Consider the following 14,145-nt stretch of genomic DNA (forward strand, 5'->3'; position numbering starts at 1 on the left):
GTTCAAGACGGACCATAATATTGTTACATTGTTGAGGGACAATTTTGAAAGACGGACATCGAAAGAGGTAGCTGCCTTTCAAATGTGCTGAATGACAGGTTGTTGTTTCAAAACTAACTGTTTTAAAAAAAACTAGCAACCTACATAGCCATGATTACAAGCTGTAGCACCAGCTGGTTGAAATTGGATTGAACTAAGTAAGCTAGCTAACTCAGCTAGCTTTTTTATGATGATGGCTAACTCTGACTGTTTTTTTATATTCAGCAATTGCTATCAGTATCAGTAATTAACTTTCTAGACATATCAGACAGACATGGCAAACAGCAGGAGTTTAAGACCTTTTTTACTTATTCGACATCAATGGTTACCGAGATGGAGTTTACAGCACAGGTATTATTGCTCAAAATCAGCCAGCACCACATCCAAAGAGGAAAGCAGTAGGGTAGATAAATTCAAGACTCAAATGTCCACTGGTCCAAGTTTTCATGACTTTGTTAAAGGAACCTCTGTGAACAAAAAAACTATTATTAGTGATTTGGCTCAGGAATGCACTGACGAGCATCCATATCTTCCTGCGGACTCGGACATCGGAAATGCAAGGAAAGGTTTGTGTGCACCTCTCTCTCACACATCACCCTGATGCAGATGATATTTGGTCTTCATAAATGACTAACAAATGTCAATGTTTTGCAGTGTGCTTTGAAACATATGGCTGTCAGATGAATGTAAATGACACAGAAATTGCCTGGTCCATATTGCAGAAGAAGGGATATCAACGCACAAGTAATTTTACTGAGGTACAGACAGCAACGCATAACTTTTTGGTGATTTAAGTAACCATTACTGAATGTATTCATTTACACTACCTTTAATGTTCGTTTTCTAATATTTTCCAGGCGGATGTTGTCCTCCTCGTAACATGTTCTATAAGGTAAAGTGCAGATGTTTTAGGACAGAAGGGGGTAATTTCACTCTTGAGCTTTCAACATAACTCATGCAAGGACTTCCCTGCCCTGCCCTTCACAGAGAAAAAGCAGAACAAACCATATGGAACAGACTACAGCAACTTACAGCCTTGAAAAAGAGACGCCTGAAGACCCGCACACCAATGAAAATTGGAGTTTTAGGTAACTTGGTTAGTTGTGACATTCACCTGTGATACATTAAATGTGAATTCATGCTACAGGAGGGACGTAATGCTTATGGTACCATGTCTCTGATCTCTGTGTTTGTGTGTACAGGTTGCATGGCAGAGAGGCTGAAGACCGAGCTGCTGGAGCGGGAGAAGCTGGTGGATGTCCTGGCCGGCCCAGATGCCTACCGGGACCTCCCGCGCCTCCTATCATTGGCCCATGGCGGTCAGCAGACTAGCAACGTATTGCTGTCATTAGAGGAGACATACGCTGATGTCATGCCCGTCCACCGCACACCTCAGGGATCCAGTGCTTTTGTGTGAGTGTCTCTGGCTATCAGATCCGCTACAGCTGAGCTAGTTTTAGCTGTATACTCAAGTATATTCTCCCATCAGTCAAAATGAGTTGGTAGGAAATAACCTCTGATCTCAGGACTATTTATTATTGTGTCCCTGCTGTAGGTCCGTCATGCGAGGGTGTGATAACATGTGCAGTTACTGCATTGTCCCATTCACACGAGGACGAGAGAGGAGTCGACCTGTGTCCTCTATCCTCGAGGAAGTCCGTATCCTCTCTGAGCAGGTGAGTTTAAAAGTCTCTTAGGTATAAGTGCAGCTGTTTCCACTGGATGTAGGCTACTTCTCTTCTTTCCATGACTGTGTTTGTGTTGTTGTCAGGGTGTGAAGGAGGTGACACTGCTCGGTCAGAATGTGAACAGCTACAGGGATACATCAGAGGAGCAGTTCTGTAGTACTGAGGCAGCCCAGCTGAGCCGGGGTTTCAGGACTGTGTACCGAGCCCGGCCCGGGGGCCTGCGCTTTGCTGACCTGCTGGACAGGGTGTCCCTCATCGACCCTGACATGAGAATCAGGTTCACCTCCCCTCATCCCAAAGACTTCCCTGACGAGGTATGCTGCACATAGTCCACAAAGGGTTTCAACTTGATATTGGTTATACTGTATATTGACAATTTAGTTTGTTGATGTGGGTATTCTGACCCTGGTTTCTCTCTACAGGTATTACACCTGATTGAGGAGAGGGAGAACATCTGTAAGCAGATCCACCTCCCTGCACAGAGCGGTAGCAGCAGTGTTCTACAGGCCATGCGCCGTGGGTAAGAGACTGCTCTGATTGCCTTTCAGTTGGGTAATTAGTATGGATGTTTTGGAAGCAGATTTGGAAATGTGTTGATTGTTTTAATAAATCGATCTTTCTCTGAAATTGCAGCTACACAAGAGAGGCTTACCTGGAGCTCGTAGATAACATTCGAAGGATAATCCCAGGTAGACTCCTAGCTGGCAATACATTTGATTCCAGTGATTGCTTGCTGTTATTTTAGATTTCAGACGGATGCACACTGTTTACATGGGAACTATATGCAAAGTGCTAAAATCAAGTTGTGTAATGTACAGTACCTTTGAAAGGACCGGCTACGTCTTACTGCCAGTAGCCCTGTGTTTAGTGATTGTCAGATCCTCTCTCTCTGTCTTTATGTCAGGTGTGAGCCTCAGCAGTGACTTCATCTCAGGGTTCTGTGGGGAGACGGAGGAGGACCACCAGCAGACCTTGTCTCTGGTCAGGGAGGTGGGCTACAACGTGGGATTCCTCTTTGCCTACAGCATGAGGAAGGTCAGAGACACTTTGCGGTCAAGTCAATTGAAAGATTGGAAAGAAAAAGCTTTTTCTAGAACAGTGTTGCTTAATTATCCATCATTTTAAACTCATGTTATTGCTGTAGAGCTGGGGCTCTCAACCCTTTTCATTCTCAGGCCCAATGAAATTCAAATGCAAAATCAGAGACAACATTTTTTATCTTAAGTGCCAAGCTTGCTGTCTCCTCTCTCCCAGAAAACCCACGCGTACCACCGTCTCCAGGATGACGTCCCACCGGAGGTGAAGCAGCGACGATTAGAGGAGCTCATCAGTGTGTTCAGAGATGAGGCCGCCAAGGTCAATGCCGCCCTCATTGGCAGCACACAGGTCATCCTGGTGGAGGGAGTGAGTACCATTTCTCAGAGGCTCATTTTCTATTTGCATAGTGCACAGCTCTTAGTGGTTCTTGTTTTCTTTTCCCCCAGGAGAGTAAGAGGTCTGTGCAGGACCTGTGTGGGAGGAATGATGGCAATGTGAAGGTGATTTTCCCTCGGCAGGAAGTGGCCATTCAACCCGCAGACACTGCCACTGCCCCCATTAACCCTGGAGACTACATCCTGGTCAAGGTATTCTCTTGTTTAGGCATTGTTGTTTCATATGAAGGCATTTCTTGTCACATGTCATAATGCCAAAACATGAGAACAAATTTGAGAGCGAATTTCAACTCTTGAGGTAGTTAAAGCAAATTATCCTATGTTATTGTGTGTGTCTTGTGACTGACTAGCCTGTCTCCTATGCAGATAACATCAGCCAACTCCCAGAGCCTGAGAGGCCACGCCCTAAACCGAATCTCTCTGAGTGACGCGGCAAGATGTCTGCCTGACCACTGTGATGATGGACAGATGGCTTCAGTCTGACTCACACCGGCTCTTGTTCTACTCGTAGACACATACTGTGTATCACTGGATCGGCCATGTTGCTGACGTCATTGTGTTAGGATGGTTGAAGCCAGAGGAAGTGGTCTAACTACACCCTTTAGCTTTTTCATATTGATGAATGATCATACTGCAGAGGTTGCTGATTTTCTTGATTGAAATGTAGCAATATGTGTGCCTAATGTGTTTTTCAAGATTGTGAAAAAGCTGTTTCTTGGGCTCTGTTTGCTGTTGTATTTTGGAAGGGGGACATTTTCCATTGAAAAAATATCATGTTAAATTATATGTGTATACTGTGATTGAAACGCTCTGAAATTGCAATTGTTTCTATGGCCGAGTATGAGCTGTTGGGTGTAGTTGGTAGTGTGTTGGTAGCTACAGCACCCTCTGTTGCTTATCCAGTGAGTGTGTGTGTGTGTGTGATGAACAATGAAAAAACCTCAAGCCAGAAATTCAATGGAAAACTTTATTGAATGATGTTATTTATACAAGTGTATTCATTATACATTACACCACTGGAAGGAAGTGGTATACTGAAAATATTTAAAGATATTTAAGCACTTCAGGAGTGTGTTGTTTTGTTTGAGTGAATGAAATTTGATTTGTGAACTTTGATTACTTGTCTCACTGGTTTGGTTTGAGTGTTGATTTGATGATATGGTTGTTCATTAATAATGACTTGAAGTTGAATGACATTACATGGAATTTATCCTGCAAACTGAATGTCTGTTCCAATCAGCATGTAGTCCTGGAGAAGGAAAAACAACAGTAGTCAATAGTGAGAAATGTACAGGTTGTTCAGAATGATAAGGATGAGATGATGGATAAATGAATTCATCTGTGACACTCATTTTAAGGCTCCTCATTCAGAGATATCCCTGACATATTTTGCCATTCGATAGCTTAATTTTCCAACTGCCTGTATTTCCCTGCCTAATCATAAAGGCACTAGTTAGGATAGTGAAGAAGCCATTATGAGCTCTATATAAGACATGCACATATTATCATGCTGTACCTTCAGGACCGTCAGCTGAGTGTTCACAAGGTTCATCTTTCCGATAGTTGGAAGTGGAAAACCCTTCAGGAGGCGAGCTGAAGAGGAAAAATGCATGTTTTTTCAACCGCCGATCAGCACACTACATGACAGTGAATAACATAACTGAGTATGAAAAAACAATGAGAGGAAGCACTTACCATTAACAGTGGGTATCACAGCCACTTTCAGGACCATCATGAAGATGTTGTCCAGAGATCTAACCTGTTTCATTTGGTTATGTTTAGACAGAGTACACAAACATTATATTCAGAATGATAAAGAAAACGGGTTTTGCAGAGCAAGTGAGACATTCTAGAGATTTGCTCGTACCTGAAATGGCCCCACGAAGCTAGTTCCCAATGTCATATCAATCCTGTGGAAAGTAGACAGTATTAATCTATTAATATTAATAAAATACATTAATATGAACATTTTTTCCCTTTTGTACCTGTGTGGATGACTCTAGTACTTACTTGTTCAGGGTCACAGCTCCAGCCAGTTTCACCCCAGTCACGTACACTCGAGCGCTGACACTGGCCTCCTATAGGGACAACAAAAGCTTGAAGAGTTAATCAAAGCTCTTATTGTCTGAGCGACAGCTCTCCACATCACAACTGACTGACCATGTTAAGGACAAAGAGGGGGGAGAGTGTGGTGTTGGGCTGGATGGCGTAGGCAGTCACAGTGCCAGTGGCCTGCAGGGTCACGTTGTTGGGTTCAAATGTGATGGTGGGCTCCTTCACTGTCTTCACCAGCAGTTTCATCATCATTCCTGGGAAATGCTGTGCAATCTGAAAAACATAGGAATATTCACTCTTCAGTCCTGAGGAGAAAGCTCACACTTTCCTTGCATAGACAAACACAAAGTAACTCATGATTCATGGGGTGCAGTGGGGATAGCTAGGGTGGTCATCACCTGTGGAATGAAGGCTCCGAATGTTCTCGTGTTCAGTCTGATGGGAGAGCTTGGAGGGATCTGTCAGGAAAAAAAAGGATTGGACTATAACTACTATTGAATTAACTAACTTTTGAACACTGTCTGGACTTTATTTTGAACAAAACCGATTTGCAGATGAGAATGAAACTCACCATATCATCAGTGATATACAGGCTGAGAGCTCCAGCATTGTTGTACACAAAGCCTGCAGAGTTGGCGGTGAAGGTGGAGACCCCTATGTAGAGCATGCTATTGACCTGAGGAGGCATGGAGAAGGGTGTGGGGGAGAATGGAGGCTCCTGATGCTTTCCAATGTTGTAGAACTCACCCTTGAGAGAGAGAGAGAGAGAGAGAGAGAGAGAGAGAAAGAGAGAGAGAGAGAGAGTGAGAGAGAGATACTATCAGACAAATATTCACATTATCTAATTATTTTGTTTGCATTATTGAATTACTGTGGTCTTGATTTGACCCCCAGTCTCCGTCCCCTGACTGACCCCCAACTTGCTTTACAAATAACAAATGAGGATTGGTTTATAGATAATTTGAGTTCTTACCTTCAAACTGAAATCAATGGAGGATTTTGAAATGGTGGGTGATGCAACCATGGAATACTCAATTTCAGCAAACTTGTCCACTGTAGCTAGAACTACAAAGTGGCATACAATATCAAATATTTAGGTTCCATTCAACATGAACATCTGGTTGTCTTACCAGAACCTATAAAGTGCATTACATACAGAATTTGTAATACCAATCTTTTTCTTAATAATTCATCATCACATGCTCTGTTTATGCAATAATTATGTTTTACCATTGAGAGTTTTCAGATGTGGGTTGATATCAGATATGGAATCAGCCACCAGAGGGCAGATCTGGAACAAGGAAATGGATTGTTATTATCAAGGAATAGAACAGGTGTAACATGTTGTATTTCATTAAGGTAGTTTGTGCTTTTGCTCCTGTGTTGAGGACAAAGCTCCTCACCTGTTTCTGCAAGGCGCCGCGCAGGGCCTTGTCAATGTAGGAACTGAAGAGGTTGTACAGCCAGCTGGAAAACAGTAACCAAAGCATTGGAAATTCAATCATATTTTGATTTGATGCTTCTTGATTCCATTGCCAATTGCTTTCTCACTCACTGCTTGCTTGGTGTGCCATAGTGTTAATTCATGCAGTTACTGTTACCTGGCCCCACCATGGAATTTGATGCTGGCAGTGCCCAGGTTGGCCACACAGTTGACACTGCTGACCGCTGGCCGGCCTGTCTCATCGCTCTTGATGGCAATACTTGTGGTGATGGTGAGCTGCTTCACTCCCAGGTCAAAGGAACCACTGTCCTTTCTGTTACAGTAGAGGAAAGATGGAGTGTCATTCGTAGTCTCTTGCAGTAACACTGATACTCACTTTTTTGAGGGGGTTCAAAAATGACTAAACCAGATAGAAAAGACTCAGCAATGGCTGTGGTTGTGGAACCTTTACCCCCCCCCCCCCCCATGAAAACTTCAATCAATTTGTATTCAATATTTTTTAGATTGGTGTGATAGTTGCACATTGGACACATACTGTACACATTTTACCTTCAATTGGTTATGTTGCTTGTCAAAACTGCTATTACTTATGCACTTACATGAACCTGAGGTATTTGACTTTCCAGTTGCCATGCAGACTGATGAAGGCGTTTGAAATAGAAAGGCTGACACCAGTACCAGGGACTAGTCCCAGCACACACTCGGGCAATCCCAGATTCACTATCTGCATTCTGCAACATACAATACAGTAAGGTTGTTGTCAATTTTGTTGTCAATGTTGGTTGAAAATTGTGTTTTATGGCCAATTGCTGAACTTGATAGTTGTAAGCGAAACCAAGAGAAAAATGCAAACATTTAAAAAAGACATTGGATTGACTGCCTTACCCTGTAAAACTGTACTTGACCTTGCCAATGGGGGGCACTTTCTGTGTCCCAGAGAGATCTGGAACCTTGATGGTCTTGAGTTTCTGCGCCAGTGATGCCATGCCAATCTGTCTGCCTGGGAGAACAATCAGGAGAGCAAACAGGTAATTGGAAGAGTTTGTACCCCTGGCAGCAACCACAATACATGGATTTGTCTCAAACTTACCATATTCAAGGCCTTTCTCTGTGAGTTCGACCTTGACTCCAGCATTGGCGGCCAGAGTGAAGGGGATGAGAGCCAACAGAGCCAGTGCACCCCATGGGGACATCTTGACTACAGCCACCTGTAGAGAGCACACATGAAAATCAATATCTTCTTTTGATACATGCAAGTACATATTAAGATAAATGTTTTCTCTCTGCCAATACACAGCCAGGCATTTGCGTAAATGTATTTCATTCTTCTATTGAAGGTAGAGGAATGTAGGTGTATTATATATTGTTCTGATAATAATGTAAATAGGATCATTGATATAGACTATGAGCTGCAGTATTTTCAGATTCTCATTTTCCTGATGCAACACAGAGGCTGATATTGTTCTGAAATTTAGAGAAATTAGAGTTACCCAATAATTTGCCAGAATCACATGACTGATCAGGGGAATAAACTGACAATAACTTCCTCTATTCAGTTTCAGTTCCTTTTAGCAAGAAGCACACGGTATGTGAGCTCTCTCGTCAAAAAGCGAAGTAGCAAATCTCACCTGAACAACAATTATCATAAGCTGATAATCATCACTCATTATACAAACTTTTACCAGACTAACAAATGCTCAGTATTTTACTGATAATCATTGTCAAAATGGGAACCTCAGTTATTCACTGTTTACAGCCTCTGAGACAATACCATCAACTGCCACAGCAGTCTCACAGGTCCTATTGGAGCTCTGGAGATGGGATGACCATATGTTACATAGAATCCAGACTTGATTCACTTTAGGGCTCTGAAAGGGTTGTGTGTCTGTCAGTGTGGCAGATAAAGCCACATGACCTGTGATGAGTTAGCGGGTGAGCTGGGTTTTTATCGAATTATGCTGGGGCTGAAATTAAAAGAGACAAGAAGAAAGTAGACAGAGCTGACTTGCTAAATCACTGACATGTGACTCAGTGTGTTCGTGAAGGAAGTTGTCTGCTCAAGGTTTTACAGTTTATATCAGTTTTAGGATGTTTTACCTCACAAGAACAAATGATAAATGTAAAAGTAATGTCTCAAAACACTCAAAAACACAAAAGTGCTTCAACAACACAGAGACAGACATAGCAGACTTCATGCAGTCAATCCATCATCTAGCTTGCTTCCACAATGATTCCATTGAGGAGTAGTAGCAGCGCTTGTAAAGTGATTCCACGCAAAAATACATGTTCCACAAATATATCACATATATACACATACATATACACATTCACATAAGTGGTAACATGGGTTCACCCATAACCTAGTTCACACATAATCAAAAAGAGGGGCAACTAGAGAAACAACTATACAAAAGAAAACTGCCTATTTTGAAACACTATGGATTACATATTGCAAATTACACACAAATGCATCACATATAACAAAAACTAATAATTACCCTTTGCATGCAAGGCTCAGTAGTTACCTTATGCAGTGGTAAAGCAAGGGTGAAGGGCTTCTCCTCTCCAGATGAGGCACCCTGGCTGGCGGCAGTGCAAAGTGAAAGGGGAGGCGAGGCACACGGCCTTTAATTCCCTTCACTGAACCAGGAAGAGCTAGTTGAGAAATTGACTGAGTCTATCCATCGATACCAGAGGGAACATGAAACAAGAATCGACATGTTATCTTTTGCCATAGTTCTGCTATCTGCAAATCTTCAGACTAAGACTATTTCGCCAATGAATGTTGTTATCAAAGCTTCACTCAGGGAAGGAGGTCAAGAAGGAGATGAGAAATGAGAAGAGAAAGTAAAACAAGGGAGGAATAAAGTTGCCAATAAATTATATATTATATATAATTATATATATATAAAATATATATTATATAACTGACTTATATTATAGTATACAACTACTATCATGCCTGTAGTTTCATACTGCCTGAGTGTTTGTAAAAAAACATTTTGATATTGATGATGAATAATCAACACAGCAATCAACACTGGCTAAAAAATTTGGAAAGTTTTTGCCATCCATAGAAGGGAATTACAGCACTGTGCATTTAAAATGTGTCAGTTGTGTAAATTCCAATTCTGCAGATCCCCAGTAGATGACAGTCTAACATGATCTGTCGCTCAACTTTGAATGAGTGTTGAAGTTTTCAAGTGTTGCTCTATCATGAAATGTTGCTCATAAAAATCTATGCCACTAAAAACATTAGCAGATCAGCAGATCGAAACCATGTGTTACTTAGTAGATGAAATCCTATGAGTCATTTGAGTTGTTGATACAAATACGTGGATGTGACAGACTGCAAGTGTATTACACCAGCTGCAAGGGAGGCTGGTGGAGGTAGGTAGGATGGTAGGAGGTCGGTAGGATGGGCTCATTGTAATGCATGGAATGGAATACCATAATGTGCCAGATAGATACATAGCTAAATTCCCTCTGCAGTCCACATGGGAAGCTATAATCATGTAATAATTATTATAACACGCGATAATAATGGGGAACATAATCATTTATATTGTGATGTATTGCACATAATGATCACTGCAATGACTGCAGTGACTACTCATATTTAGATAAATCATGACAAAGACAAATTCAGACAAGCGCAGAGGAAACCAGCAGCATTTGCCTCAGAGGAAGTTTTCAAACAGTTTGGAGGTCATTTAATGGGAGGGCACAGATGGTCTAAACTCCCTGTGGTCAAACTTGGGGGGAATTCATTATTCTCTACAGAGTAGCCCCAAGGATGTCCTTCTATACATAAGTGGAATAAAACTATGCTGGCATTTATGTTCACTGACTAGGTGCAGCAGAGAGCAGTAAAAAGGGGGATCTCCAAATTACTTGCAAGAATCTGCAAATAACCTTAGCCTCACATAGATGTCCCTTTATCTCTCTCAAATTGCAAACTGGGCAGTGCATCAGGCACAGGGGAAGTGGAGTGAATATCAAGCAGGCAGCACTGGGCTGATAGAGTGATAGCTGCCCAAAGATCCAGACAGAGGGGGCTGAAAGTGGCTCCCCGCTCACTCTTATTGTTGGACTGTCATAATATGCCACTGAATGCATCTCACCATCACAAATAACACAACCAAACCATTAGGATTGTCTCATTGCTGAGGACATACTAGTGGAGAGAGTAAACCAAGGCTCAATCTAAACTCCACACAGGGCCTGGGAATGCAGAAAAGCAGGGAACTTCCTCACTTGAGTTAACATGCAATTTCAAAACAGACTTTTTCAATACTTTGGTTTAACATTTTGTAGTGAGACACATGGACTCTGGTGTGATGAATGAGGTGATGAATGTTGATATTTGAGAGATGTCTCTATCAAGTATGGCACCATCGAGGTCCATGTAGACCTGAGTTGGGGCAGAGCAGCGGAGACAGGCACTCTAGATCAATGCTCCAGTGTGTGAGGCATAAAAGGAGCAATGTGCCTGGCTGAGAGAAGGCCTGTCTGTGCCGCTGCTCCATGCAGCTGGGAGACCTGGGCACAGCTCCATGCTCCCCCTGCTACGTCCACAACAGTCCAGGGTGAGGCTGATCTGGACCCCCTGAATCGCTGCACATGAAAGGACTGCAATTCCAGCTATGCTGGAATCTGTGGAACTCTGATCCACCCCTGGCAGACATAGGACATCTGCTATTTTTCATTAATAATTCAAAACAAAAAGGACTAACAGACATACAAAGCATACTGGTGCATCTACAGGACCACATCAGTCTCACAGCATGCTGTTAGTCATGGCTGCCTATCTAGTGTAGGCTATTACCAGGAGAAGAGTGCAGAACAACCCGGCAGCCATGCTCCTCTGAGGGAGCCAGTAGTGCACATCATCTCCCCTCTGCCTGGGCAGAAGTGCAGTCTGTCTCTTCTCCTCTCTGTCTTCTCCACCCTCTGCTCTGCCTCCTCAGGTTCGACAATGCTGTGAGGCTTCGAGTGTGTGTTCGTATCATGAAGGATGTACAGTACTTCAACACCTTTTCTATGAATGTTTAATAAAGGAGCAGTTATTACATTGACGAGTGAAAAACTATTGGCACCTATAGACTCAGTGTTGCTTTTCTTCCCCACCATAAAGGTTTTGAGGACCAATTGATACTATAGTTGTCATAGAATATACTGTCTTTCAGATTTTTGTTCATCTGTAGGCCCTAATAATTTTTGTTATGCTTTGTCTCTCTATCTCTCTTGCATCTATAAACATCAAAGATCTTTGAACTGAGTTTCAATAAAAAGTGGATTGTGGCTCAGAAGCCCCAATGGCCTTAGAGTACTGTGTGTTTCATGCTCAATAGCACATCTATTAAGGCCTATTTGAAACACTATAAAGAAATATATATCTTTTCATCTGGGGCTGATATTGAACAATGTGCTGCTACCCCCTCTAGTTCTCACTATAACAACAATATGGAGAAGGACCATTCCCACACAGTGAGAAAAGGGAGTGATGCTGTGTCTTATTACCTCATTACAGATGTTACAGATACAAGAACTGTATGCAAATGCAGCCTGTGAGAGAGTCTGCCAATGGTAATTTATTGAATGTTAAGAAAACTGAAATACAATAATGCATGGTGGTCAGTCACACAATAATTTCCTAATTTCCCTTAGGAAGAAAAAAAAAATCTTTGATTACAAAAAGGTTTTCAATCACATGGAATTGGGCAGGGACTGTGGCTGCAGCTCTCAGTGCAGATGATGTCTTAATAACCCAGTGTGGGTGTTGTTGTTGGCCAGATGTGGGCTGCCACATGCTGGGGCGCAGTGTCCAGGATGCCATGGTTTACTTCCTGTACAGCTGTGGAGAAGCCGCTCTGCCATGTGCAAACAGTGTCCAGGCCGGACACACATGCCTGGTGGAGCGAGATTGGGGTGTGTCCCATTTGATCCTGGTTCACTTAGCGGCCACCTGGGGGCAAGAGACCATACCCTTGAAACAACCCTGCTCTCCAGAAAACATCCACAAAACTTTGCCACTGTGACAGAGAGCATGTAGACCTACTGTGTCATCATGCACACTACGTATAATAGTGGATCTATGAATTGTAGGGTTTGACAGAGTGAGGCTGGAAAACTTACAGCACTTTTTACCTTCCGTTCTCCTGCTGTCACAGGGGATGTCATGTGGTGGTGGAAAAAAAATTTAAAGACGAAAATAGTGTCCTGAGATATGAGAGGGAGGGTAGAGCACAGGGATCAGACAGTGAAGAGACAGGAAGCTGGAGGTCTCCTTTGAGTCTCTTCAAAACACTGTAAATCATTTGGAAAAGCTATCCTTATTATTTAGCACTAAACTTTGACAAAGAGGGAGGGGAGTAGTTCTGGGCTTGGTCTGCTTTACACCAAGACATGAGCTTACTTCTGACATGGCAGTGTTTTTTCTCCATTTGTGAAATTGTTGTGGGCATAATATTTGCCTGGATATTATTCAGTACACTGAGCTCTGTTTTGAGCATCCTGTATGTCTATGTAGATCTAGAGTTTCAGTGAAAATCATATGCATACATGTATGATATTCCCTTTAATAACTACAAGCTGTGAGTAAAATAGCATTTGCCTTCAAAACATTAAGCTAATAATGATTCTGTTATCAGCTGGAAACATATTCTACAAAGCTACAAGAAAAACAATAATAAGAAATGTGCATCATTACTTTGAGAACCTTCCCTGTCTCTGTTGTGTAACCTAACCTGCAGCTGATATCAGATGCCACTTGAATTCCAAAAAAACCCTGAAGGGTCTCCCATAGATTATCTATCAAGTGTAATTCTGGGAGGCATCAGTCCCCACTCTCTTGGCTCTGTGGACAGAAGATGCAATAAAGGTCTAATAACACAGAGGGTGGCGTCCGTTCAGAATTTACGTGGTTTCAGCAGTTCTGTAGTCCGCAGTGCACCCACCTGCCTGCCAAACAGGTCCCTGCTCTGAGCAACATGAGAGCTGCTCTCAGGGTGTCATATCTCACTCTGGGCTGCCTGTATATCCCTCTGCTCTGCTCCACCCTATAGGCTCTGGCCGTGGACTGGCCCTGCTGATGACTGGGAGCACCAGGGGGAGGGAGAGTTATGTCTCTGACCTACACAGTGCTGACTCAACCCAGTGGATGAATATGTGCTGCCCACAGACCAGGTTCGGCTTGTAAGTGTTCACTTTAGATCAGATGTCTGCTCCCTAAAATCAGATGCTACCTCCATTAAGACTGGCAATGTGACAGTGTTGCGCATTTACTGTATTCTACCTGATATACGGTCAGGTTTGTTATACTGTAATTAGGGGAGTGTGCCATATTGACATCTTCACAGTTTTTTTAGGATGAGAAAATGTACAGAGCATAGTCAAATAAGCCTTCAAAGAAGAGAAATCGAGGAATAAAAGTATTGAACATATTCACAAATGGAGCTCTGCAGCATAGATTGCTGGGTAAAAC

General features: G+C 42.5%; 2 protein-coding genes across 4 annotated transcripts; one reads left to right on the top strand and one right to left on the bottom strand.

Annotated features, from left to right (window-relative positions):
* The first annotated feature begins 42 nt into the window (after positions 1-42).
* On the top strand, positions 43-4,224 carry cdk5rap1 (CDK5 regulatory subunit associated protein 1). 2 transcript variants are annotated; one of them, XM_083668328.1, is made up of 13 exons: positions 43-605; positions 694-797; positions 897-931; positions 1,027-1,127; positions 1,242-1,452; positions 1,595-1,715; positions 1,811-2,041; positions 2,150-2,247; positions 2,361-2,416; positions 2,632-2,762; positions 2,982-3,131; positions 3,212-3,352; positions 3,527-4,224. In XM_083668328.1, the coding sequence occupies exons 1-13, from the start codon at positions 314-316 to the stop codon at positions 3,641-3,643; spliced, it is 1,788 nt and encodes a 595-aa protein (XP_083524454.1). In that variant the 5' UTR covers positions 43-313; the 3' UTR covers positions 3,644-4,224. The 2 variants fall into 2 exon arrangements, with proteins under 2 accessions (XP_083524454.1, XP_083524455.1); XM_083668329.1 differs by having other exon boundaries at positions 454-605; positions 762-797.
* LOC310803520 (bactericidal permeability-increasing protein-like) lies at positions 3,685-9,242 on the bottom strand. Of its 2 annotated transcripts, none has more exons than XM_083668331.1 (16): positions 9,185-9,242; positions 7,750-7,867; positions 7,545-7,659; positions 7,259-7,390; positions 6,817-6,972; positions 6,619-6,682; positions 6,446-6,506; positions 6,189-6,280; positions 5,787-5,963; positions 5,614-5,673; positions 5,321-5,488; positions 5,171-5,238; positions 5,028-5,070; positions 4,856-4,919; positions 4,677-4,753; positions 3,685-4,409 (listed from the first exon to the last, which is right to left on the bottom strand). In XM_083668331.1, the coding sequence occupies exons 2-16, from the start codon at positions 7,850-7,852 to the stop codon at positions 4,368-4,370; spliced, it is 1,422 nt and encodes a 473-aa protein (XP_083524457.1). In that variant the 5' UTR covers positions 7,853-7,867; positions 9,185-9,242; the 3' UTR covers positions 3,685-4,367. The 2 variants fall into 2 exon arrangements, with proteins under 2 accessions (XP_083524457.1, XP_083524456.1); XM_083668330.1 differs by having other exon boundaries at positions 9,158-9,227.
* Positions 9,243-14,145: the final 4,903 nt, after the last annotated feature.

This window comes from Argentina silus (assembly GCF_951799395.1).
Source record: "Argentina silus genome assembly, chromosome: 4".
In the NCBI taxonomy this organism is placed as follows: Eukaryota; Metazoa; Chordata; class Actinopteri; order Argentiniformes; family Argentinidae; genus Argentina; species Argentina silus.

Bases quoted from the DNA above. Each gene is read 5' to 3' on its own strand.
- cdk5rap1 (XM_083668328.1), top strand. From the start codon at position 314: ATGGCAAACAGCAGGAGTTTAAGACCTTTTTTACTTATTCGACATCAA. The intron at 1,453-1,594 runs GTGAGTGTCTCT...TCCCTGCTGTAG, and splicing joins CAGGGATCCAGTGCTTTTGT to GTCCGTCATGCGAGGGTGTG. The intron at 1,716-1,810 runs GTGAGTTTAAAA...TGTTGTTGTCAG, and splicing joins TCCGTATCCTCTCTGAGCAG to GGTGTGAAGGAGGTGACACT.
- LOC310803520 (XM_083668330.1), bottom strand. The intron at 5,674-5,786 runs GTGAGTTTCATT...TTTTCCTGACAG, and splicing joins TGTATATCACTGATGATATG to ATCCCTCCAAGCTCTCCCAT. The intron at 4,410-4,676 runs GTACAGCATGAT...TTCCTTCTCCAG, and splicing joins CTCAGCTGACGGTCCTGAAG to GACTACATGCTGATTGGAAC.